The sequence below is a fragment of the Dermochelys coriacea genome, chromosome 3 (assembly GCF_009764565.3).
Source record: "Dermochelys coriacea isolate rDerCor1 chromosome 3, rDerCor1.pri.v4, whole genome shotgun sequence".
NCBI lineage: Eukaryota > Metazoa > Chordata > Testudines > Dermochelyidae > Dermochelys > Dermochelys coriacea.
This window is the reverse complement of record NC_050070.1, coordinates 39,979,697-40,004,634: the sequence shown is the minus strand read 5'-3', so window position 1 is coordinate 40,004,634 and position 24,938 is coordinate 39,979,697. Positions and strand designations below refer to the sequence as shown.

The 24,938-nt window shown below is 43.7% G+C and overlaps 1 protein-coding gene across 4 annotated transcripts in view; it reads right to left on the bottom strand.

Moving 5' to 3' along the window:
* Positions 1-24,938, bottom strand: part of DLGAP2 (DLG associated protein 2) — a 725,030-nt gene that overhangs the window by 651,804 nt on the left and 48,288 nt on the right. The window contains exon 2 of one of the 4 annotated variants that reach the window (XM_043510336.1): positions 15,142-15,251. The exons of 2 other annotated variants lie outside the window; for them this stretch is intronic. In XM_043510336.1, coding sequence (XP_043366271.1) covers positions 15,142-15,156 — 15 coding nt within the window. In that variant the 5' untranslated portion in view covers positions 15,157-15,251. Of the gene's footprint in view, positions 1-15,141; positions 15,902-24,938 lie in introns of those variants that run through there. One more of the 4 variants, XM_043510337.1, reaches the window with a different exon arrangement.

The following is a 24,938-nucleotide window of genomic DNA, read 5'->3' as shown; positions in this document are numbered from 1 at the left end:
ACCAATGCTAGAAGTCTAAATAATAAAATGGGTGAACTAGAGTGCCTCGTATTAAATGAGAATATTGAAATAACAGGCATCACAGAAACTTGGTGGAATGATGATAATCAATGGGGTACAAAATATATCAGAAGGACAGAACAGGTTGTGCTGGTGGGGGAGTGGCATTATATGTGAAAGAAAGCATAGAATCAAATGAAGTAAAAATCGTAAATGAATCAAACTGTACCACAGAATCTCTATGTATAGAAATTCCATGCTCTAATAAAAAGAATATAGTGGTAGGGATATATTACCGACCACCTGACCAGGATGGTGATATTGACTATGAAATGCTTAGGCAGATTAGAGAGACTATTAAAATAAAAAACTCAATAATAATAATGGGGGATTTCAATTATCCTCATATTGACTGGGTACATGTCACCTCAGGACAGGATGCAGAGATAAAGTTTCTAGACACTTTAAATGACTGCTTCTTGGAGCAGCTGGTCCTGGAACCCACCAGAGGAGAGGCAATTCTTGATTTAGTCCTAAGTGGAACACAGGATCTGGTCCAAGAAGTGAATATACCGGACTGCTTGGTAATAATTGACCATAATATAATTCAATTTAATATCCCTGTGGGTGGAAAAACACCACAGAGGCCCAACATTGTAGCATTTAATTCAGAAAGGGGAACTACACAAAAATGAGGAGGTTAGTTAAACAGAAATTAAAGGGTAGGGAGCCAAAAGTGAAATCTCTGCAAGCTGCGTTGAAACTTTTTAAAGACACCATAATAGAGGATCAACTTCAATGTATATCCTTGTCAAGGTTCCTTCCCCACTCTGAAGTCTAAGGTACAGATGTGGGGACCTGCATGAAAAACCCCCCAATCTTATTCTTACCCGCTTAGGTTAAAAACTTCCCCAAGGTACAAACTTTGCCTTGTCCTTGAACTCTATGTTGCCACCACCAAGCGTGTTAAACAAAGAACAGGGAAAGAGACCACTTGGAGATGTCTTCCCTCAAAATATCCCCTCAAGACCTACACCCCCCTTTCCTGGGGAAGGCTTGATAAAAATCCTCACCAATTTGCATAGATGAACACAGATCCAAACCCTTCAATCTTAAGAACAATGAAAAATCAATTAGGTTCTTAAAAGAAGAATTTTAATTAAAGAAAAGGTAAAAGAATCACCTCTGTAAAATCAGGATGGTAAATACCTTACAGGGTAATCAGATTCAAAACATAGAGAATCCCTCTAGGCAAAACCTTAAGTTACAAAAAGACACAAAAACAGGAATATACATTCCATTCAGCACATCTTATTTTACCAGCCATTAAACAAAAGGAAATCTAACGCATTTCTAGCTAGATTACTTACTAACTAACAGTTGTAAGGCTGCATTCCTGATCTGTTCCCGGCAAAAGCATCACACAGACAGACAGACCCTTTGTTTTCCCCACTCCAACTTTGAAAGTATCTTGTCTCCTCATTGGTCATTTTGGTCAGGTGCCATCGATGTTATCTTAGCTTCTTAATCCTTTAGAGGTGAAAGGGTTTTGCCTCTGGTCAGGAGGGATTTTAAAGCACTGTATACAGAAAGATGGTTACCCTTCCCTTTATATTTATGACAACCCCAAATTAAAAAACATAGTAAGAGAACCAAAAAAGAGCCACCGTGGCTAAACAACAAAGTAAAAGAAGCAGTGAGAGGGAAAAAGGCATCCTTCAAAAAGTGGAAGTTAAATCCCAGTGAGGAAAATTGAAAGGTGCATAAACACTGGCAAATGAAGTGTAAAAATAAAATTAGGAAGGCCAAAAAGAATTTGAGGCACAGCTAGCCAAAGATTCAAAAAGTAATAGCAAAATTTTTTAAGTACATCAGAAGCAGGAAGCCTGCTAAACAACCAGTGGGGCCACTGGACGATAGAGGTGCTAAAGGACCACTCAAGGATGATAAGGCCATTGAGTAGAAACTAAATGAATTCTTCATGGCTGAGGATGTGAGGGAGATTCCCAAACCTGAGCCATTCTTTTTAGGTGACAGATCTGAGGAACTGACCCAGATTGAGCAAGAGATGTCAAGAGTAACAAGAAGGGTTTCTTCAGGTATGTTGGCAACAAGAAGAAAGCCAAGGAAAGTGTGGGCCCCTTACTGAATGAGGGAGGCAAGCTAGTGACAGAGGATGTGGAAAAAGCTAATGTACTCAATGCTTTTTTTGCCTCTGTTTTCACTAACAAGGTCAGCTCCCAGACTGCTGTGCTGGGCAACACAAAATGGGGAAGAGATGGCCAGCCCTCTGTAGAGATAGAGGTGGTTAGGGACTATTTAGAAAAGCTGGACGTGCACAAGTCCATGGGGCCGGACGAATTGCATCCGAGAGTGCTGAAGGAATTGGCGGCTGTGATTGCAGAGCCCTTGGCCATTATCTTTGAAAACTCGTGGCGAACGGGGGAAGTCCCGGATGACTGGAAAAAGGCTAATGTAGTGCCCATCTTTAAAAAAGGGAAGAAGGAGGATCCTGGGAACTACAGGCCGGTCAGCCTCACCTCAGTCCCTGGAAAAATCATGGAGCAGGTCCTCAAAGAATCAATCCTGAAGCACTTAGAGGAGAGGAAAGTGATCAGGAACAGTCAGCATGGATTCACCAAGGGAAGGTCATGCCTGACTAATCTAATCGCCTTTTATGATGAGATTACTGGTTCTGTGGATGAAGGGAAAGCAGTGGATGTATTGTTTCTTGACTTTAGCAAAGCTTTTGACACGGTCTCCCACAGCATTCTTGTCAGCAAGTTAAGGAAGTATGGGCTGGATGAATGCACTATAAGGTGGGTAGAAAGCTGGCTAGATTGTCGGGCTCAACGGGTAGTGATCAATGGCTCCATGTCTAGTTGGCAGCCGGTGTCAAGTGGAGTGCCCCAGGGGTCGGTCCTGGGGCCCGTTTTGTTCAATATCTTCATAAATGATCTGGAGGATGGTGTGGATTGCACTCTCAGCAAATTTGCAGATGATACTAAACTGGGAGGAGTGGTAGATACGCTGGAGGGGAGGGATAGGATACAGAAGGACCTAGACAAATTGGAGGATTGGGCCAAAAGAAATCTAATGAGGTTCAATAAGGATAAGTGCAGGGTCCTGCACTTAGGATGGAAGAATCCAATGCACCGCTACAGACTAGGGACCGAATGGCTCGGCAGCAGTTCTGCGGAAAAGGACCTAGGGGTGACAGTGGACGAGAAGCTGGATATGAGTCAGCAGTGTGCCCTTGTTGCCAAGAAGGCCAATGGCATTTTGGGATGTATAAGTAGGGGCATAGCGAGCAGATCGAGGGACGTGATCGTTCCCCTCTATTCGACACTGGTGAGGCCTCATCTGGAGTACTGTGTCCAGTTTTGGGCCCCACACTACAGGAAGGATGTGGATAAATTGGAAAGAGTACAACGAAGGGCAACAAAAATGATTAGGGGTCTAGAGCACATGACTTATGAGGAGAGGCTGAGGGAGCTGGGATTGTTTAGTCTGCAGAAGAGAAGAATGAGGGGGGATTTGATAGCTGCTTTCAACTTCCTGAAAGGGGGTTTCAAAGAGGATGGCTCTAGACTGTTCTCAATGGTAGCAGATGACAGAACGAGGAGTAATGGTCTCAAGTTGCAATGGGGGAGGTTTAGATTGGATATTAGGAAAAACTTTTTCACTAAGAGGGTGGTGAAACACTGGAATGCGTTACCTAGGGAGGTGGTAGAATCTCCTTCCTTAGAGGTTTTTAAGGTCAGGCTTGACAAAGCCCTGGCTGGGATGATTTAACTAGGACTTGTTCCTGCTTTGAGCAGGGGGTTGGACTAGATGACCTTCTGGGGTCCCTTCCAACCCTGATATTCTATGATTCTATGATTCTAACATTAGAGGAGGTTTTGGAACAGATTGATAAATTAAACAGCAATAAGTCACCAGGACCAGATGGTATTCACCCAAGGGTTCTGAAGGAACTCAAATGTGAAATTGCAGAACTTCTAACTGTAGTCTATAACCTATCATTTAAATCAGCTTCTGTACCAGATGACTGGAGGATAGATAATGTGACGCCAATTTTTAAAAAGGGCTCCAGAGGTGATCCCAGCAATTACAGGCCTGTAAGCCTGACTTCAGTACCGGACAAACTGGTTGAAACTATAATAAAGAACAATATTGTCAGACATATAGATGAACATAATTTGTTGAGGAAGAGTCAACATGGTTTTAGTAAAGGGAAATCATGCCTCACCAATCTACTAGAATTATTTGAGGGGGTCAACAAGTGTGTGGACCAAGGGGATCCAGTGGATATAGTGTACTTAGATTTTCAAAAAGCCTTTGACAAGGTCCCTCACCAAAGTCTCTTATGCAAAGTAAGCTGCCATGGAATAAGAGGGAAGGTGCTCTCATGGATTGGTAACTGGCTAAAAGATAGGAAATAAAGGGCAGATATAAATGATCATTTCTCAGAATGGAGAAAAGAAAATAGTAATATCACCCAGGGGTCTGTTCTGGGTCCAATCCTATTCAACATATTCATAAATGATCTGGAAAAAGGGGTAAACAGCGAGGTGGCAAAATTTGCAGATGATACAAAATTTCTAAAGATAGTTAAGACCCAGGCAGACTGTGAAGAGATACAAAAGGATCTCTCAAAACTGGGTGACTGGACAACAAAATGGCAGATGAAATTTAATGTTGATAATGCAAAGTAATGCACATTGAAAAGCATAATCCTAACTATGCATATAAAATGATGGGGCCTAAATTAGCTGCTACCACTCAAGAAAGAGATCTTGGAGTCATTGTGGATAGTTCTCTGAGAACGTCCCCAATGTGCAGTGGCAGTCAAAAAAGCGAACAGAATGCTGGGAATAATTAAGAAAGAGACAGATAATAGGACAGAAAATATCTTTTTACCCTCTATATAAATCCATGGTACTCCCACATCTTGAATACTGTGTGCAGATGTGGTCACCCCATCTCAAAAAAGATATACTGGAATTGGAAAAGGCTCAGAAAAGGGCAACAAAAATTATTAGGGGTATGGAACGGCTTCCGTATGAGGATAGATTAATAAGACTGGGACTTTTCAGTTTGGAAAAGAGACGGCTAACAGGAGATATGATTGAGGTCTATAAAATCATGACTGGTTTAGAGAAAGTAGATAAGGAAGTGTTATTTACTACTTCTCATAACACAAGAACTAGGGGTCACCAAATGAAATTAATAGGCAGCAGGTTTAAAACAAATACAAGGAAGTATTTCTTCACACAAAGCACAGTCAACCTATGGAACTCATTGCCAGAGGATGTTGTGAAGGCCAAGACCATAACAAGGTTCAAAAAAGAACTAGATAAATTCATGGAGGATAGGTCAATTAATGGTTATTAGCCAGGATGGGCAGGAATGGTGTCCCTGCATTCTGTTTGCCAGAAGCTGAGAATGAGCAACAGGGGACGGATCACTTGATGATTACCTGTTCGGTTCATTCCCTCTGGGGCACCTGGCACCGGACACTGTCAGAAGACAGGATACTGGGCTAGATGGACCTTTGGTCTGACCCAGTAGGGCCATTCTTATGTTCTTATATGTTCTTATGTTCTTACTTTACTAGGCAGTCACCCATCTTCCACAGTAAGACCCTGATAGAATTAAACTACTTCAGGCCCTTTCCACAGGGCCTGTCTCTCTTGGTAACAGTTTCACATTAATTCTTGAATTGCATGAGATTGGCCTTGTGAGATTTATGGCAATTTCCTGCAAAATCTTTGACACATCTTACTGAATTAAGTATATTTGCATTGTATTAAATGCAAACATTATGTATTATTTTGGACCTGAATGATCAAAGAATTATATGAAACAACAGGGCAGACAAGAATGAACTTTTGGCACAATGTGTGTTCAGAGGATTTCCTGGGAAATATCTAGATGGAAGATGTATGCAAACTGTTCCCCTTTCCCCACCCCACCCCCCATCATCTATGCAAAAATCCAGCCTTTTGAAACTATACTCTGAGGAGGGGGTGACTGTCTGTTGATTACCTGTTCCCGAGGTCCCAAGATCAAAGGTTTAAACTGTATAAAGGAGCGGTTCACAGAGTCATAGGAGTGCTTGTTCTGAGCTAATAGCTGTTATGAACTTGTAATCACAGAAAAACCCCTTGGTAGGTGTCATAAATATAAAGGGAAGGGTAAACACCTTTAAATCCCTCCTGGCCAGAGGAAAAACTCTTTCACCTGTAAAGGGTTAAGAAGTTAAGACAACTTCGCTGGCACCTGACCAAAATGACCAATGAGGAGAGAAAATACTTTCAAAGCTGGAGTGGGGGGGAACAAAGGGTTCTCTCTGTCTGCCGGGACCAGAGCAGAAATACAGGTCAGAACACCTGTAAAAAGTCAGTAAGCAATCTAATTAGATAAGCGTTAGATTCTGTTTTGTTTAAATGGCTGATAAAATAAGTTGTGCTGAATGGAATGTATATTCCTGTTTTTGTGTCTTTTTGTAACTTAAGGTTTTCCCTAGAGGGATTCTCTGTGTTTTGAATCTGATTACCCTGTAAGGTATTTACCACCCTGATTTTAGAGAGGTGATTCTTTTACTTTTTCTTCAATTAAAATTCTTCTTTTAAGAACCTGATTGATTTTTCATTGTTCTTAAGATCAAAGGGTTTGGTCTGTGTTCACCTATGCAAATTGGTGAGGATTTTTATCAAGCCTTCCCCAGGAAAGGGGGTGTAGGGCTTGGGGGGATTTTGGGGGGAAAGACGTTTCCAAGTGGGCTCTTTCCCTGTTATATTTGTTAGATGCTTGGTGGTGGCAGCAAAAAAGTCCAGGGACAAATGGTAAAATAGTTTGTACCTTGGGGAAGTTTTAACCTAAGACGGTAAAAATAAGCGTAGGGGGTTTTTCATGCAGGTCCCCACATCTGTACCCTAGAGTTCAGAGTGGGGAAGGAACCTTGACAGTAGGATTTGAAGGACTGATTCCTACTGCCCTTGTTGGAATCTGGTAAGCTTATTAGCCTATGTGTATGTTCTTCTGTTGTCTTTAATATGTTTTCTCTGTAATGCTTTCACCTTAAAAATAAATGTGCTTGCTTAGAAAGGGTTGCGTGGTAACTGTGGGCAATTATGCTGTTTATAGCCTCTGAGGAGAAAGCAAAGCAGGCCTGCTTTGGCAGTCTATCTTGCTGGGCTGCTCATAGTGTAGGACAGGAAATATGAAGCATGGAAAAACCCCAGCTAGGAGGGAAGGAGATACAGATCTCTGCTCAAGAGAGGTAACAGCTGAGGAGCCGGTGGCCTAGAGTGGGTGTCCCTGCTGGACCATGGAGGGGGAATACAGATACAGTTGACCTGAATTGTGGTAGACCACCTGGATCAGGGCAGTTGTCATACTATTTCAGTTTCTTTGACTGCCAACCTCTTGAACCAGGTCAAACCAGTATATGCTGTTTCCCCAGGGGCCAAAACTGCCATACACTTGTTATCCACATTAGGCATTTGCATTAATTCTTCCCCAGTATGACTTTAGTTCCCGTAAAAATATCTTTTAGCCCACCCATTAAGCCAAAAACACACTCCCTAGCCAGGTCATGAAGATATACATAACATTTATAGTATAATAGTGATTCAGTAGTCTTTGAAGATTCCATGTGATCATAGTGTGACACCCTGGTACCCCCTTATTCACCATTGTCATATAATTAGGATATGTTTTGCACAAAGTATGTCTTGTGAGGTATCATTCTAAACGTCTTGATCTGCTAGACATTAATATCTCAATGGATTGTATGTGGTATCATTATTTGTGAATGTATGAAGTTTCGCTATGTATGTGCTACTGAAATGTTTATTTGTTATAAACTTATAAATAAATTTGTTAGTCTCTAAGGTGCCACAAGTCCTCCTTTTCTTTTTGCGAATACAGAGTAACATGACTGCTACTCTGAAACCTGAAACATGTTCTGAATTTAAAAACACCTACAAGCAGCCTTTCAGATACAACAGTAAAAAGGCCAAACAATGTTAATGGCTTAGTGAGAAAATGCACACAAGCACAAGAATTACTCCAGGAATTGTGTACAATAGAAACCTCTCAGAGATAGCACCACATAATGGGAACTGTTAAACCCAGGTCACAGCAAAAGAGCTTTCCAGCAAGTGAGAAGAAGATATAAAAGGGGGAACGGGCATCATGATGGTACCACACTCTCCCCACAACAACACACCTGAAAACACTTGAGAAACAAAGACTGAACTGGGGAAAGTGATTGTCCCAGGCTAAAAGGATTTTTAGCCTGTTTATGAAAAGCTGGGAAACCCAAGCTGAAAAGCAAAGGCAGCTTGTGCCTTAAGAATCTGCAGCCTGTTTATCACTCAGGGAGAGAATTTTCTAATTCATATCCTACCTATCTAGTATATTAAACTCAGCTTGTGGTTTTGGTAATCTGCTTTGATCTGTTTGCTATCTCTTTTATAGGGGGTCCCCAGTATATGTCAGGTTTGTGTTCTTGAAAAGGGCGACGGATACCGAAACAACTGATACTGGGGAATTTTTCCCCATAAGAAATAATGGAATAAGAGTGGGATGCATTCACAGTGTCACCACATTCGCCTATGACAATGCTCTTTTTGCCTAAACAATGCTTTACAATGACAGGTACACATTTTACACATAAAACATTGAATAAAATAATGTAGAATCCTACTAACACTATTCAAACACATAGAACATTTTAATACAGTAAATACAGTAATATAAAACAGTGTAAATTATGCTTAACTTAGGTAGGGGTGGCGGCTGGGTATTCTTGGGCTGGCTATTTGGTTGCAGAAGCCCTAAAAAGGATTTTATCAACGTCTGCTCTCCTGCATGAACCTTTGAATGACAGATCTCCCTGTAGCAAGCCACTGCATCATTGAAACCCTGGAGACTTTGGCAGAACATTCATGAAAAGAATTGCCGCTCTGTATGATTTCCATCATCTCATCCAGCAATGCAAAGAAACGGGAGAGATTCTTTGTCGTCAGACTCCTGGCTTCCTGCCCTACGTCATCTGCATCATCATCATCCTTGTTTTCTTAGGATATCCGTTGTTGGTCCAGCTCAATCAGTTCCTCATTTGTCAGTTCTTCAGCATGAGACTCCAAAAACTCCTCTACATCCTCCTCCTCCACCTCCTTGAAGCCAACATCCTTTGTCAACTTGACGATTTCTTGCTGGAGACTAGGAACGGCATCAAATCCCACAGAGCAGTGAATAGCATCTGGCCATGCACGGTGCCAAATGCTGTTCATACATTGCGAAGTGACCTCCTCCCACAACGCGTCAATGTTTTCCATGCCATTCAAGATGTTGTAGGACTTCCAAAAGTCCTTTACACTGGGCTTTCCTTTACCTGCCATCTCCTTAATCAGCATGGAGAACATCCTCCGTAGGTAATAAGCCTTGAACATGGCCATTACACCCTGGTCCATAGGCTGCAGCAACAATGTTGTGTTGGGTGGCAAAAATAGGACATTGACGTTCTGGCAGAGAGCTTTGTAGTCCAGTTTGTGTGCACTTGAATTATCCAGCAAATTTTCCTTCTGACAGTAAGCCTTAAATTCAGGGACAACATGGTCTACAAACCACTCATGGAAAATATTGTGTGTTATCCAGTCCTTTCTGTTTGACATCCAAATTATGGGGAGACAAGACTTTACGTAGCCCCTCATTGCTCTTGGGTTTTCACTGTGGTAGGCAAGCAAGGATTTCAACTTGTAATCACCTTCTGCATTTCCCCCAAGCAGGAGGGTTAAGCAGTCCTTTGAGGCTTTGAATCCGGGAGCAGTCTTCTCATCATGATAAATATAAGTCCTCATTGGCATCTTCTTTCAGTAAAGGCCCATCTCATTGACGTTAAAAACTTGTTTTGGAGAGTAGCCACCTTCTGAAACAATTTTCTTTAGCTGAGCAGGAAACATTTCAGCCGCTTCTTCATCCACATTATCCACTTCTCCTGTGAGTTTTACATTATGTAGATTGGCATGCTTCTGGAATCTGTGGAACCACCCATTACTAGCATTGAAAGTCTCCTTTTCTGCTATGGAGCTCTCTCCCTCTCTTTCCTTTAAATCATTATACAGGCTTCTGGCCTTTTCCTGAATCAAGCTTAAACTCACAGGCATTTTCTTTTGATGGAGGTCATCAATCCAATCAGCCAGCAAACATTCCATCTTCTCCATTGTACTGCTTCTCTGTTTTGTTACCTTCATCTATGACTATTTCATAGCACTTCTAGCACTCTCATGAATTTGATCAGCACTCTTAAAAATCCTGTGCGTATCGTCAAAGCAGGCAAACAGAGAATAAGAGGAACGTTGGCTGCATGCCCACCTCTTTCGGTACGCTTTATAACATCTGATTTCACTTCTAGTGTTACACTTTTACTTAGCCTCTTAGTCACAGGCCCACTCTTAACACTTTGAACATGTTTTCCACTCATGATTAGTAGTACTGTTGTAAGGGACTGCGGAAGACTTTGTTACGGCCTAGCCAGGGAACTTCCGCTTTCTCGAGCCGAGAGGTTACTGTGGGACATAGATAGCTGCATCGTTATTGTGGGATAGAGATAGTTTTTGAAGGACACAGCTGCTTTGTTATTGTAGGAGATAGTTCTTGAAGGACACAGCTGCTTTGCATGGCCCTTCGCCAGGTAGTAGAAAGCCCCCCTTTAAGAAGCACCTAATTCTATATTCATGAGCTGTTTTTGTGTAGTGCTTATTAACGCTGATTGTCTGCCCCTCTGTTGGACTCCGTCCCAGACAAAGCTCCGGTGTGCTGGGTTCCCCGCCTTCGTGACTGCAACACTTGGAGTCCCCATTGTGGGTGGGTCACTAACCTTCAGTAAAGCCAATAACTCACAGTTTTGTGTAAGCCTCGTTTTTCTCAGAGTACTCCTGTCAGACCTGTGGTGCTTCGAGCACCTTGGCCCAGAATAACTGTATAGTACAGTACTCAGAGCCTGCCCTGCCTCTTCTTGCCAAATTCTGCTGCATCCTCCAAGCATGCCCCCCTCCCTGCTCCTTCCCCTCCCTTCCAGTGTCTCCTGCATGCAGCTGAACAGCTGATCGTGGCAGGCTGGAGTTGCCGGGCGGTGGGGGAGAGGAGTTGATCCCGGCGGACAGGAGGTGCTGGCTACCGGTGGGTGCTAAGCACCCACAGAAAAGTGACACAAAAAGTGAAGCAAGTAAGTTGCAAACGACAAATATACGGATCGGGACCAACATGAATCGGAACACGTTCCCCTATTGATGAGCGACGGATATGCGAAACGATGGATAAGTGGGAGATGTGTACCAGGGACCCCCTGTAATCACTTAAAATCTATATCCTTTTGTAGTTAATAAACTTATTTTATGTTTTAATCCAAACCAGTGTGTGTTTGACTAAGGTGTCTGGGGAAAATCTCAGCTTGATTACCACAAATGTGCATGGTCCTCTTCACATTGACGGACAGGCGGATTGGGTATTAAACCCATATACTGGCCAGATTTGACCAGAGCAGGACAGTACTGCTCTGGGGTCCTAGGCTGGGAGGCTGGTGGTTAAAGAGCCTGCATGTAACTGCAGCTAGGTGTGTCCCTAGCTGTGTGAATGCTGGTGAAAGTGCAAGCTGGGAGGGCTTTGCAACTTGTCACAGCAGCACAGTGTGAGAGGGAGCCCAGGCTGCTGGGTCAGAGGGCTCAGTGGTATGCCAGTTCCAGGTGGCACCCTGGGGGAACCCGTCACACATAGCATCTGTCACATCTCAATATAATAGTGTGTAATAGTGTGAATATTCCATGCTTCCAAAACATCACATCTGTCTCTCATAGTTGGTCATCTGCAAAAGGATGTATTTTAATCTGTGCAGCTATTGTGAGTGTCAACAGGTTAGGGACATGGTAGCCATCTTAATACAACAGAATAAATAATCTATTAGATCCTATGTGGTTTAACAATAACTAACTGTATTTATGGTTAAAAAATGTTTAATACAAACTAATAGGATAAAATTGGATGAAATGCAACACAAAAACTGCCATACACTGAACTGGTAACACCACATATCCGCAGAGCTCATAGACCAGAGGTGGACATACTATGGCCTGCGGGCCACATCTAGCCCGTGGCACAGTCCTGCCCGGCCCCTGAGCTCCCGACCGGGGAGGCTAGTCCCTGGTCCCTCCCCCGCCGACCCCCTCCCCCGCAGCCATGCTGCTGTGTGGGCAGCACTCTGACCTGCCACTTCTGTCGGGCAGCGTGGTGGCGTGGCTGGCTCCGGCATGGTAAGGGGGCGGCGAGCGGGGGGGTGGGTTGGATAAGGGGAAGGAGGTTCCCAGGGGCAGTCAGGGGACAAGGAGCAGGGAACAGTTGGATGGCGCAGAGGTTCGGGGGGCAGTCAGGGGACGGGGAGCAGGGGGAGTTGGATAGGGGGTGGGGTTCCTGAAGGGCAGTTAGGGGCAGGGGTGTGGATAGGGGTCATGGCAGTAAGGAACAGGGAGCGGGAGGAATAGGGAATGGTGTCCCAGAGGGCGGAGGTTCTGGGGGGAGGGTCAGAGGACGGGGAACAGGGTGGATTCGATAGGGCATGGGAGTCCCGAGGGGCCTGTCAGGGAGTGGGGGTGTGGATAGGGATCGTAGTAGTCAGGGGACAGGGAGTGGGGGGGGGTTGGATGGGAGGTTCTGGGGGGGCAATTAGGGGCGGGGGGTCCTGGGATGGGGTGGTCAGGGATCAAGGAGCAGGGGGGGTTGGATGGGTCAGGGGTTCTGAGAGGGGCAGGAAGTGGGAGGGGGCGGATAGGGGGCAGTGGCCAGGCTGTTTGGGGAGGCACAGCCTTCCCTAACCAGCCCTCCATACAGTTGCGCAACCCCGATGTGGTCCTCGGGCCAAAAAGTTTGTCCACCCGTGTCATAGACAAATGAAAGTATGATTTTAGAAGCCATTCTATATCTGTAGTAAGTACATTCCAAAATAAGTTGTGCTATTCTGAATTTATGTTTAAATAGGTGACAATCTAAAACAAAGATCCCATAAAAGATTAAAATTGAATCTAGGTCAGCAAAACAAGAGTAGTTAGGGAATTCACACTGGAAAAAAACTTGAGTCCAGGAGATGGTTTTCAAGGTTTTAACACTGCCTTACATTCAGCCATATGAAGAAGATTCAAAAAGAATGTATATATATTGCTAGGTTTGGACAGCATGGTGATCTTTGTAATTCATCCTTAATTACACCTATTATTGTGTTAGTTTATGTATGTTAGCATATATCTTCCCCCAGGTAGGGACATATCCTGTCACACATCAGCACTAGCCTAAGAATGGAATTTAAGACTCTGCTTGCAATTTAATTAGTTTTAATGCTGCAAGGATAAGTAGCCTGCCAGCATTAATGGCCAATACTTTGTTTACAAAACAGATCAAGAAGTGAGAGCCATCAAAACAAATGACCTCAATTGCTCAAGGTTAGGGAACTTAGAACATAAAGTTTGAAACAGGAGTCTGAAAAAGATAGTGATAATAGTTGGTATATTTCCTTTACATGTTGAGTTCCTTTCCAGGAAACTCCTGCATTATCAAACTCATTCCCACAAAACCATTAATGATATTTAAGATATTTTTAAGATGTAAGTATTTGTTGAAATAGTTTATTTAAATTTCTCTGTGGGGTGTTCATACGCTGTTCATTTGATATTTGTGGTGTGTGATTAGTCACCAAAGTCGCATGATATTGTTTCTGCTCTTTGAATGGATGAGTTAAACTTAAATTATCATAATGAACAACTAGCCTCTGGTGTGATTTTTTTTTAGATAAATTGCTCATGTAAATTTCAAGATTCATTTACACATTCACCAGCACACTGTGACCATATGAAAACATGGCAACACAAATAGGGAACAAATACACTTCAATACATGAACCACGTCTGTATTATTCAAACACAAAACTATGATTACAGTCAAGCTCTGTGGTTAATATTCCATACAACTATATGAATAACCCAAAATTTGATATGCAGGTCCTACCTCTCTCCTGTTACAGTGTTAAAAGAAATTAAATGTTTTTTTTAAAGTTCACTGTTGTCAAGGGAGTCAGAATTCCAGTAACAAATTGGTCCTTTTAATGTATTCAAAACTTAAAATCAAACTCCAAAAGGACTCTAAATATGGCTTAAGGCATGGACTTTTTATTTAGTTTTGACTTCTGGATATGCAACAAACAACAAAAAATAAACAATAAATATAGTTCTTTTATAATTTGATAAAAGTGACATTTCCCCAATTTAAAAAAGTTTATAAAAATATTTCAGGCTTAACAATACCATATTCAGAAATTTAAAAAGAAAAATCCCCAAAACCCACCCACATACAAATACCTGGAGTCTGATCCTTCTCCACTTAGAGAGACAAGATGGATGAGGTAATTGGCCTTTTATTGGCCCAACTTCTGTTGGTGAGAGACACAATATTTCAAGCTTACACAAGCTCTTCTCCCATTAGTTGTTTGCATATTTTAATGATTTGCTCATGTGAGTAAAGGATGCAGGATTAGCCTCTAATAAATATATTTCTTAAAATGAGATTTTATCTTGACAACACTGACACTTTAACTAGATCAACACTAGGGGGCACTGCTGTAATAGTCTTTATATGATGTTTGTAAACATAAGTGCACTTCTTTCCACACATTTTAATTTCTTCTGGTTTTAACAAGATTGCAGAATTTGTTGGTTTGTTTTAATATTGAAATGGTAGAAATTAAACTTTGTTGCAATTAAATTGCTAACTTGAATTCTAACTAGAAAACTTTATAATGTAAACGTTCCTATGTCAACAGCCAGCATGAATGTTCAGGACACCAATGGTTCTTCTTTGGGCCAGATTTTGCCACTTCTACTCCCCTGGGTAGGACCGCACTCTTGGAGTAGTCCCACTGATTTCAATATGACTCAGTATCAGTAAGCATGGCAGAATTAGCCCCCATATGTTATCTAACGTTATCTAACACTAGGAATCCAAATAGCCATTTTGTATTCTCAGTGCAGTGGGGAAGTAGTTTCTTCACTGGAAATAAACGCATTTCCTAGGAGGTTAAAATAGTACCTGAGTTGTCCCCATAATGTCTGAGCCTTGTGCACGTTGCAGGCATTCGCAAGTAGCAGCAGTGGATGAACTTGCAGTGGTTACACTTGCGCTTCAGAGGATGTGAAATCCTAAGATGAGGAGTGAATAAAAATGGGGAAAAATATGATAAAAATGCAAAAAAAAACCCCACCCCCACCAAACAAAAAGGAAAGTATAAATCCATGTGGTGTGCACATAAAACAAAAATAAAACCATGGTCCCAAGCAGCATTTAATTAAATTGAGCACAGCAATGTAGCAGGAAAGCAAGCAAGCATAGAGACTGCACATCAACAATCATACCATGGAAAAAGCTTCAGATGTGTTTAACTTTGCCACTGTGTATTTGTAACAGTTCTCATCACTTCTTCTGCTCTTTACTTGGAAAACCATGAGCTAGTTCCTACTGGATTACGGACAGAACTTAGTATCTGATTCCTCTGCTTGCTGCTAAATAGAGTATGTATTGTACATTGGACGCTTACATACAAGTATTGGATTAAAATACGTATTGCTGTTTCTTAGACTAATCAAAGTAGCATCATATTTCATTAATAAGCCCCAACAAATGGAAAATGCAATCCACTAACCTTTCCCTTACAAATCCCAAGAAATGTGAGGCCCATCTCACATAAAAAACAAATAGTGCTTTAATTAAGAAAAATAATTAATGTAACTTTTCTGATTCTACCAGACAGTATATCCTAGGTACAAATCAATAAAATGAGCAATGAGATCACTCAGTCAATTACGTGGTGAAAGAGAAAAAATATCCATTTCCATTCCCCAGAAAATTAAATACTGGGCTAGATTGTGACTTGGGTTATATGTTCATGCAGACATCCCTCTGACACCTCTACAAGGGCTACCCAGACCTTGAGTGTAGCCTCTACTCCCCACACTGAGCCAAAGGGCAGGGAATGGACAGTCTTGACTCTAAAAAAAGGGAGTACTTGTGGCACCTTAGGGACTAACAAATTTATTTGAGCATAACCTTTCATGAACTACAGCTCACTTCATTGGATGCTTATGCTCAAATAAATTTATTAGTCTCTACGGTGCCACAAGTACTCCTTTTCTTTTTGCGAATACAGACTAACACAGCTGCTACTCTGAAAACAGTTTTGACCATGCCACCTAGTGGAATCTACAGCTCTGAGTTAGGCACCCAGGCTTCCTACACAATGCCTGGAGAGAGATAGGTGCTTAAGTACAGGATTCACAGAAGCCAGCATGCTGAGCAGAGAGCTGTCTAAGCCCTGGTCTACACTAGGCATTGAGGTCGAATTTACCAGCGTTAAATCGATGTAACCCTGCACCCGTCCACATGACGAAGCCCTTTTTTTTTACTTAAAGGGCTCTTAAAATCGATTTCCTTACTCCATTCCCGACAAGGGGATTAGCGCTGAAATAGGTTTTGCTGGGTCGAATCTGGGGTACTGTGGACTCAATTAGATGGTATTGGCCTCCAGGAGCTATCCCAGAGTGCTCCACTGTGACCGCTCTGGACAGTACTCTCAACTCAGATGCATTAACCAGGTAGACAGGAAAAGGCCCGCGAACTTCTGAATTTCAATTTCCTGTTTGGCCAGTGTGGCAAGCTTCAGGTGACCATGCAGAGCTCATCAGCAGAGGTGACCATGATGGAATCCCAGAATCGCAAAAGAGCTCCAGCATGGACCGAACGGGAGGTACAGGATCTGATCGCTGTATGGGGAGAGGAATCCGTGCTATCAGAACTACGTTTTCGAATGCCAAAACATTTGTGAAAATCTCCCAGGGCATGAAGGACAGAGGCCATAACAGGGACCCGAAGCAGTGCCGCGTGAAACTTAAGGAGCTGAGGCAAGCCTACCAGAAAACCAGAGAGGCGAACGCCCGCTCCGGGTCAGAGCCCCAAACTCTCCTATTCTATGATGAGCTGCATGCCATTTTAGGGGGTTCAGCCACCACTACCCCAGCCGTGTTGTTTAACTCCTTCAATGGAGATGGACGCAACACGGAAGCAGGTTTTGGGGATGAGGAAAACGATGATGATGAGGTTGTAGATAGCTCACAGCAAACAAGCGGAGAAACCGGTTTTCCCGACAACCAGTAACTGTTTCTCACCCTAGACCTGGAGCAGTACCCCCCGAACCCACCCAAGGCTGCCTCCCAGGATCCACCAGGCGGAGAAGGGACCTCTGGTGAGTGACCTTTTAAAATACTATACAAGGTTTAAAAGCCAGCATGTTTAATGATTAATTTGCCCTGGCATTTGTGGCTCTCCTGGATATACTCCCAAAGCCTTTGCAAAAGGTTTCTGGGGAGGGCAGCCTTATTCCATCCACCATGGTAGGACACTTTACCACTCCAGGCCAGTAGCACGTACTCGGGAATCATTGTAGAACAAAGCATTGCAGTGTATGTTTGCTGGCATTCAAACAATATCCGTTCTTTATCTCTCTGTGTTATCCTCAGGAGAGTGATATCATTCACGGTCACCTGGTTGAAATAGGGTGCTTTTCTTACGGGGGCATTCAGAGGTGCCCGTTCCTGCTGAGCTGTTTGCCTATGGCTGAACAGAAATGTTCCCCGCTGTTAGCCACGTGGTGGGGGGAGGCAAAATGTGACCTTGTAAGAAAAGCACATGAGCTATGTATGTAATGTTAACAGCAAGATTTACCGTGAAAGAGTGTACCATTGTTCTATAAAATGTGTCTTTTCAAATACCACTGTCCCTTTATTTTTCTCCACCAGCTGCATGTGTTTCAAGGATCACAGGATCTTCTCCTTCCCAGAGGCTAGCGAAGATTAGAAGGCGAAAAAAACGCACTCGCGATGAAATGTTCTCTGAGCTCATGCTGTCCTCCCACACTGACAGAGCACAGATGAATGCATGGAGGCAGACAATGTCAGATTGCAGGAAAGCACAAAATGACCGGGAAGGAGAGGTGGCGGGCCGAAGAGAGTAAGTGGCGGGCTGAAGAGAGGGCTGAAGCTGAACGGTGGCGGCAGCGTGATGAGAGGACAGGATTCAATGCTGAGGCTGCTGGAGGATCAAACTAATATGCTCCAGCATATGGTTGAGCTGCAGGAAAGGCAGCAGGAGCACAGACCGCCACTACAGCCCCTGTGTAACCAATCGCCCTCCTCCCCAAGTTCCATAGCCTCCTAACCCAGACGCCCAAGAACGCATTGGGGGGGCCTTCGGCCAGAGGACTGCCCAAGTAACAGAAGGCTGGCATTCAATAAGTTTTAAAGTTTTAAGGTGCTGTGTGGCCTTGTCCTTCCCTCCTCCACCACCCCTCCTGGGCTACCTTGGTAATTATCCCCCTATTTGTGTGATGAATTAATAAAGAATGCATGAATGTGAAGCAAAATGACTTTATTGTCTCTGCAAGTGGTGATCGAAGGGAGGTGGGGAGGGTGGTTAGCTTTTGAAAGGGAAGTAGAGTGAATCAAGGAGCGGGAGGTTTCATCAAGGCGAAACAAACAAAACTTTCACATCGTAGCCTGGCCAGTCATGAAACTGGTTTTCAAAGTTTCTCTGATGCACACCGCACCCTCCTGTGGTCTTCTAACCGCCCTGGTGTCTGGCTGTGTAACCAGCAGCCAGGCGATTTGCCTCAACCTCCCAACCCTCCATAAACGTCTCCCCCTTACTCTCACAGATATTGTGGAGCGCACAGCAAGCTGTAATAACAGTGGGAATATTAATTTCGCTGAGGTCTAACCGAGTCCGTAAACTGTGCCAGCGCGCTTTTAAACGTCCAAATGCACATTCTACCACCATTCTGCACTTGCTCAGCCTGTAGTTGAACAGTTCCTGACTACTCTCCAGACTGCCTATGCATGGCTTCATGAGCCATGGCATTGGTAGGTTGGGTCCCCAAGGACAACTATAGGCATTTCAACATCCCCAATGGTTACTTTCTGGTCTGGGAAGAAATCCCTTCCTGCAGCCTTTGAAACAGACCAGACTTCCTGAAGATGCGAGTGTCATGCACCTTTCCCGGCCATCCCACATTGATGTTGGTAAAACATCCCTTTTGATCCACCAGTGCTTGCAGCACTATTGAAAAGTACCCCTTGCGGTTTATGTTCTCGCTGGCTTGGTGCTCCGGTGCCAAGATAGGGATATGGGTTCCATCTATGGCCCCACAGTTAGGGAATCCCATTGCAGCAAAGCCATCCACTATGACCTGCACATTTCCCAGGGTCACTACCCTTGATATCAACAGATCTTTGATTGTGTTGGCTACTTGCATCACAGCAGCCTCCACAGTAGATTTGCCCACTCCAAATTGATTCCCGACTGACCGGTAGCTGTCTGGCATCGCAAGCTTCCACAGGGCTATTGCCACTCACTTCTCAACTGTGAGGGCTGCTCTCATCTTGGTATTCTTGTGCCTCAGGGCAGGGGAAAGCAAGTCACAAAGTTCCATGAAAGTGCCCTTACGCATGCGAAAGTTTCGCAGCCACTGGGAATCGTCCCAGACCTGCAAAACTATGCGGTCCCACCAATCTGTGCTTTTTTCCCGGGCCCAGAATCGGCGTTCCACCGCATGAGCCTGCCCCATTAGCACCATGATGCCAACATTGCTAGGGCACGTGCTTTGAGAGAAGTCTGTGTCCATGTACTCATCACTCTCATAACCGCGCTGACGTCGCCCGGTTTCGCTTTGCAGGTTCCGGTGCTGCATATACTGCTGGATAATGCGTGTGGTGTTTAATGTGCTCCTAATTGCCAAAGTGATCTGAGCGGGCTCCATGCTTGCCATGGTATGGCGCCTGCACAGAAAAAAGGCGCGGAACGATTGTCTGCTGTTGCCCTGATGGAGGGAGGGGCGACTGACAAAATGGCTTACAGGGTTGGCTTACAGGGAATTAAAATCAACAAAGGGGGTGGCTTTGCGAGAAATTGAATGGCTGCCTCAAGGATAGAACTCAAAACCTCAAGGATAGAACTCAAAACTGGGTTTAGCAGGTCGTCGATTTCACGGAGGGAGGGAGGAGAAAATGAATACAAAACAAATCTGGTCTATTTCTTGTTTTGAGCCACTTCATCTATCTTTATACATCATGCTGGCAGCAGACTGTGCAGTACGATTGCTAGCCATCGTCACCTCCTGGGTGCTCGGCAGAAGACGGTGCAGTATGACTGCTGGCCATCATCTTCTGCTGGCTGCAGATTAAAAGACAGTGCACTGTCGGTAGGAATCAATCGCCATGAGACGAAACAAGGGAAATGACCTGGCTGAGTCACTCCCATGTTTGCCCAGGCACCCGGTTAAAAGAGCACCCAGGATTACGTCGACGACGGCTACCAATCATACTGCACTGTCTGCTGCCAAAAGGCAATAAACTGCTGCTGTGTAGCAATACAGTACCACGTCCACCAGCACCCAGGAGACATACGGTGACGGTTAGCTGAACAGGCTCCATGCTTGCTGTGGTATGGCATCTGCACAGGTAACTCAAGAAAAAAGGTGCAAAACGATTGTCTGCCCTTGCTTTTACGGCGGGAGGGAGGGAACGGGGGCCTGACAATATGTACCCAGAACCACCCACGACAATGTTTTAGCCCTATCAGGCACTGGGATTTCTACCCAGAATTCAAATGGACAGTGGAAACTGCGGGAACTGTGGGATAGCTACCCACAGTGCAAAGCTCCGGAAGTCAATGGTTGTCTCAGTACTGTGGACACACTCCGCCGACTACATGCACTTAGAGCATTTGTGTCGGGACACACACACTCGACTGTATAAAAACGCTTTCTACAAAACCGACCTCTATAAATTCGACCTAATTTCGTAATGTAGACATACCCTACGGCACCTAATAGAAAATGATAAGAAGAGGGGTGTTGCCTGATCCCTGCCCCTCAAAGGGAGTTAGGCATTTAATGGGAGGAGTCTCCTTCTGCTCAAGATTCTCAGCCTTGAACGTGTTCCTGGACTTAGTGCTGACCTGGATTAGGCACCCTTTTCACTACATATACATATATACACACACAGGTTCAAATCATTCATTGGGGCATAATGGGAATGAGAATTGACTCTATAACCTGGTGATTAGGGCACACAGCTGGGATGGGGTGTCCAGGATTCTGGTCCCTGCTCCAATTAATATTTAATTATTTTGTAAAAAGTGGAACAGCTTCGACAATAGAGATGGAGAGCACCCCAGAATGGCCCCGTGGCTAGGGTATGTTATTAGGAGATCTGGGTTCAAATCCCTGCTCTGAATCAGGCAGCATGGGGATTTGAACCCAGAAGAGCCACATCCTGATGAGCGCTCTAGTTATTGAGTAAAGGGGGTGGGGAGCATCACCATGTCTTCCTTCAGCAGTGTTTTATGTGGTACTTGATCTGATAGGCAGCCTCTGGGCATGCCCTCTGGATCGGGCCCCGCAGACAAAATAGGCCAGGGAATACCTAGTTTGTGAATCCTGCTGGGGCTTAGCTGCGAGCTAGGTGCCAGGTGTCAGGACTGAGGGAACTTTGCACATGCTCAGTGGCAGAAACATGGGTGCCTATGGGAATCTATTGGCAAAATCATCGGCACCTAGAGAATTTAGGTCCCCCAGAGTTAAAGGGTAGCTGAGCAGGGTTTTGAGGGTCTAAATTTTTGGTTTAGGATGCTAAGTCCCTTTGTGGATCTAGTCCAAGGTTCCTGGGGCTAGCCTTGGAATGGTGCAGCTTACGCACTGCCCACTGCTTTTGGCTGTGTCTAACAGCACACTCCAGCCCTTGGCCTAGCTATAGCTCCTTAGATTTTTAAAAGTTAAAAGGAACAGAAAGCAGCTAAAGAAAAGCTTAACAAAGAAATATATTGCACCCTATTTTTTACACAGTGGTTATTTTTAATAAAATGTTTACTATTATAACAATAAATGCATCTGCATTATTGACATAAAAACATGCCTCTGCAACACTGGATCTCTTTGACATTATTTAAAATAACAATAAAACAAAAACAAACAAGGAGCAAATCCCCAGCTGAAAAATTCCAACAAATCTCCATCCCCAACACAACCCAATGGGTGAGTCCGAGGAACAGAAGTGTGATGGGAAAAGAAATAGTCAGTCCTGAAAGGGGAGGAATCTTCAGTTGGTATTGGGACTTCCAGTTTTCAGTAGTCATTGCAGTAAACAGTGTATGTTTAAATACATGCACAAGAAGAAAGAGAAGAGAAGGGACTAATTGGGTGGAAGTAGCCCCAGCAGCTATGACTATATAAGCAAACCAGAAGGCTATGCTGGGAAGGCAGAAGCAGACAAGACTGGTTGCTACAGTATTCTCTAGAAGTAAATGAAAAGGCTACCTATTGATTGTAAGTAAAACATATAATAAGGCATAGTGGTGGTTAAAAAGAGCTGGAGGAGTTGTGGTTAGTGACTAATATTGAAAAGAACTCAGGGAACTACCCTATGGCAGTACCCTACTGCAGGGCTAAAAGTTATCAGGGAACTCCTACTCCTTCCCTTCTTTGTGGGTTTTTGGGAGAGGAATACCTATGTTCCCCTAGTTCATGCATTGTTCTAGAGTTTAGAGGTCTAGATGCCATTGCCTATACTGAGGCTGCAGAAGCAGAAACATAGGCACATAAACAAAAATCTAGCCACCTACAAGGTTTGCGAGTGGCTGAGCAAGAGTTTTATGAATCCCTGTGGGGCCTGATTCTGGGATGTAGGTGCCTAAAGTGGTAGGTAGACCTTTAAGTGAAGTGAAATCCTTTTGTGAATCTAGCCTGCTATGATTCAGTTTCCTATTTGCTAAATGGGGGTGTTATGGAGATAAATATATCAAAGGCTGTAGGATGCTCACATAAGTACCAAAGATAGATGTAAGAGTATGTGCTTCTTTTTTTTTTTAAGGCTAGTTCTTTGGTTTGACTTACAACTGAATATTTACATTAGCAAAAACGTTTGTAATTTTTCAACACAAGTTCATTTTTATAAAAGAACCAGTAGTATGACTTTCATATAGCCTTTAGGATCAAAATAAAAATTAGCATGACTTTGCCTACCAGCATTAAACATTAAATCACAACTCTTCTTCCATCACTCTGACAAATATTATCTGCATACACCAAATCATTTGTATACGTTGCAGTACATGTTTCATTGTACATACTGTGGACTAGACCCTCACCTGCTATAAATTGGTGCATTTCCACTGAAGTCAAGGGAAACACTGATTTACACCAGTTGAGACTCTGGCTTTACATTGAAAACAGAGTTCATCGTTCAAGAATAAAGTTACAGTCTGGCTCTCCCAGTACTTTAGCTCATATTCATATGGAATGATTTCACATATATTCTGAACAAACTGGAAGATACCAAAAGAACTGATGATTAACAATGGATCCAACCATGAGTGGCACACAATCATAAAAACACAAACTGAACTGACCATAGTCCTTGTTTTATTTAAAGGTGTGGGTGAGCCTTTAGAGAATGTTGTGGTTTTCTCAAAGAACATTAAGAGTTAGAAGCCTCAAAATTCAAATGCCAGTTTGTACTTTAAATATCATACCATCTATACAAGCTTGTTCTGCCTCTGCATCAGTGTCACAGAACCAAAAAAACTGAGTCAATCAAATCATGACCAGATATACATCCTAATAATACATGACTAGGTAGTGACTTGGACTATGTGCGTTTGCAGAGAATAAGAAGGAGTAAGAGAGCCTCCCCTTAAACTTCTCTGTGGGCCACTAAGGCCTTGGAGCCAGGCCTACATGGGTAACCAGGTACTGCCCACCTATTTACTTGAGCTGCCAAAAATCTCAGAGCAAACTAGCAGTAGACTCCATATTTATGTAAAATCTCTTTCTCTACATATGCATAAATGTGGATTGATTTGCATAAACATGCCTTGAGATGCTCAGAAAGAGGTGAAGGGGGACAGAGTGAGAAGGGAGAGAGAGAGACTCCAGTAATTCATCCTCTACCTGCTTCCACTCCCTCCCCCCATGGAAGCATTTCATTCTTCTTTTCCATCTCAGCATCAACATTTCACACCAACACCCACCAAAAAGAAACAAACTTGGTTGTGCTAAAAATAAACCAATTTCACATCAAAAGCCCCCTCCTGCCCCTGACTTTTGGAGACCCACGAAATGGAGAACAGTGCAGGCAGGATCATCTTTTCTTTCCAAACCTGGGGGCGGAGGGGACGGCTAAGATGGACTTGAAGATCTAGGAAGATCTTGGAAGCTGGACTTGAAGATCTAGGAAGATCTTCACTCTCTCCACTTCTCTCTCTGCCCCCCGGTCAGCACAAGGACCCATAACAGGAGCTGCAGAGCCTGTAGGAACAGCTGATCCCTAACTGGCTGTACTAAGAAGCACCCTCAGCCCATCGGCTGGGAAGAGGGAAGCAGAAGCTCTTCAGGCTTCCTGACCTGAGACACTAGGCTGACCCTGAGCACAGAAAGCAGTTTTGATTGGTTGCTCCTCTTCACAGATCCCCTTCAGATCCAAGGTCTGAAAACCAGTAGAGTTTGCAGACAGGTCTGTTTACTCCCTCCATGGAACAAATGTAGGGAATAATGGAAAATCTCCTCATTCCCTTGAGGAGCAAATGACAATCCTTCTAGAGCAAGGTTGTCTCTGTGGCATCATGCCTCCTAGCATTACAGCTGGGGTCCTGAAGCTTACTCACCACCCCTTGCTCAGAGCTGTGCCTAAAATCAAAATTTAGTCCATAATAACTGACTTGAGAAGTGATGTAAGTGGACTACCTTATTACTATTGGCAGACTGTTTGTCCAGCTACTGTAGGTCA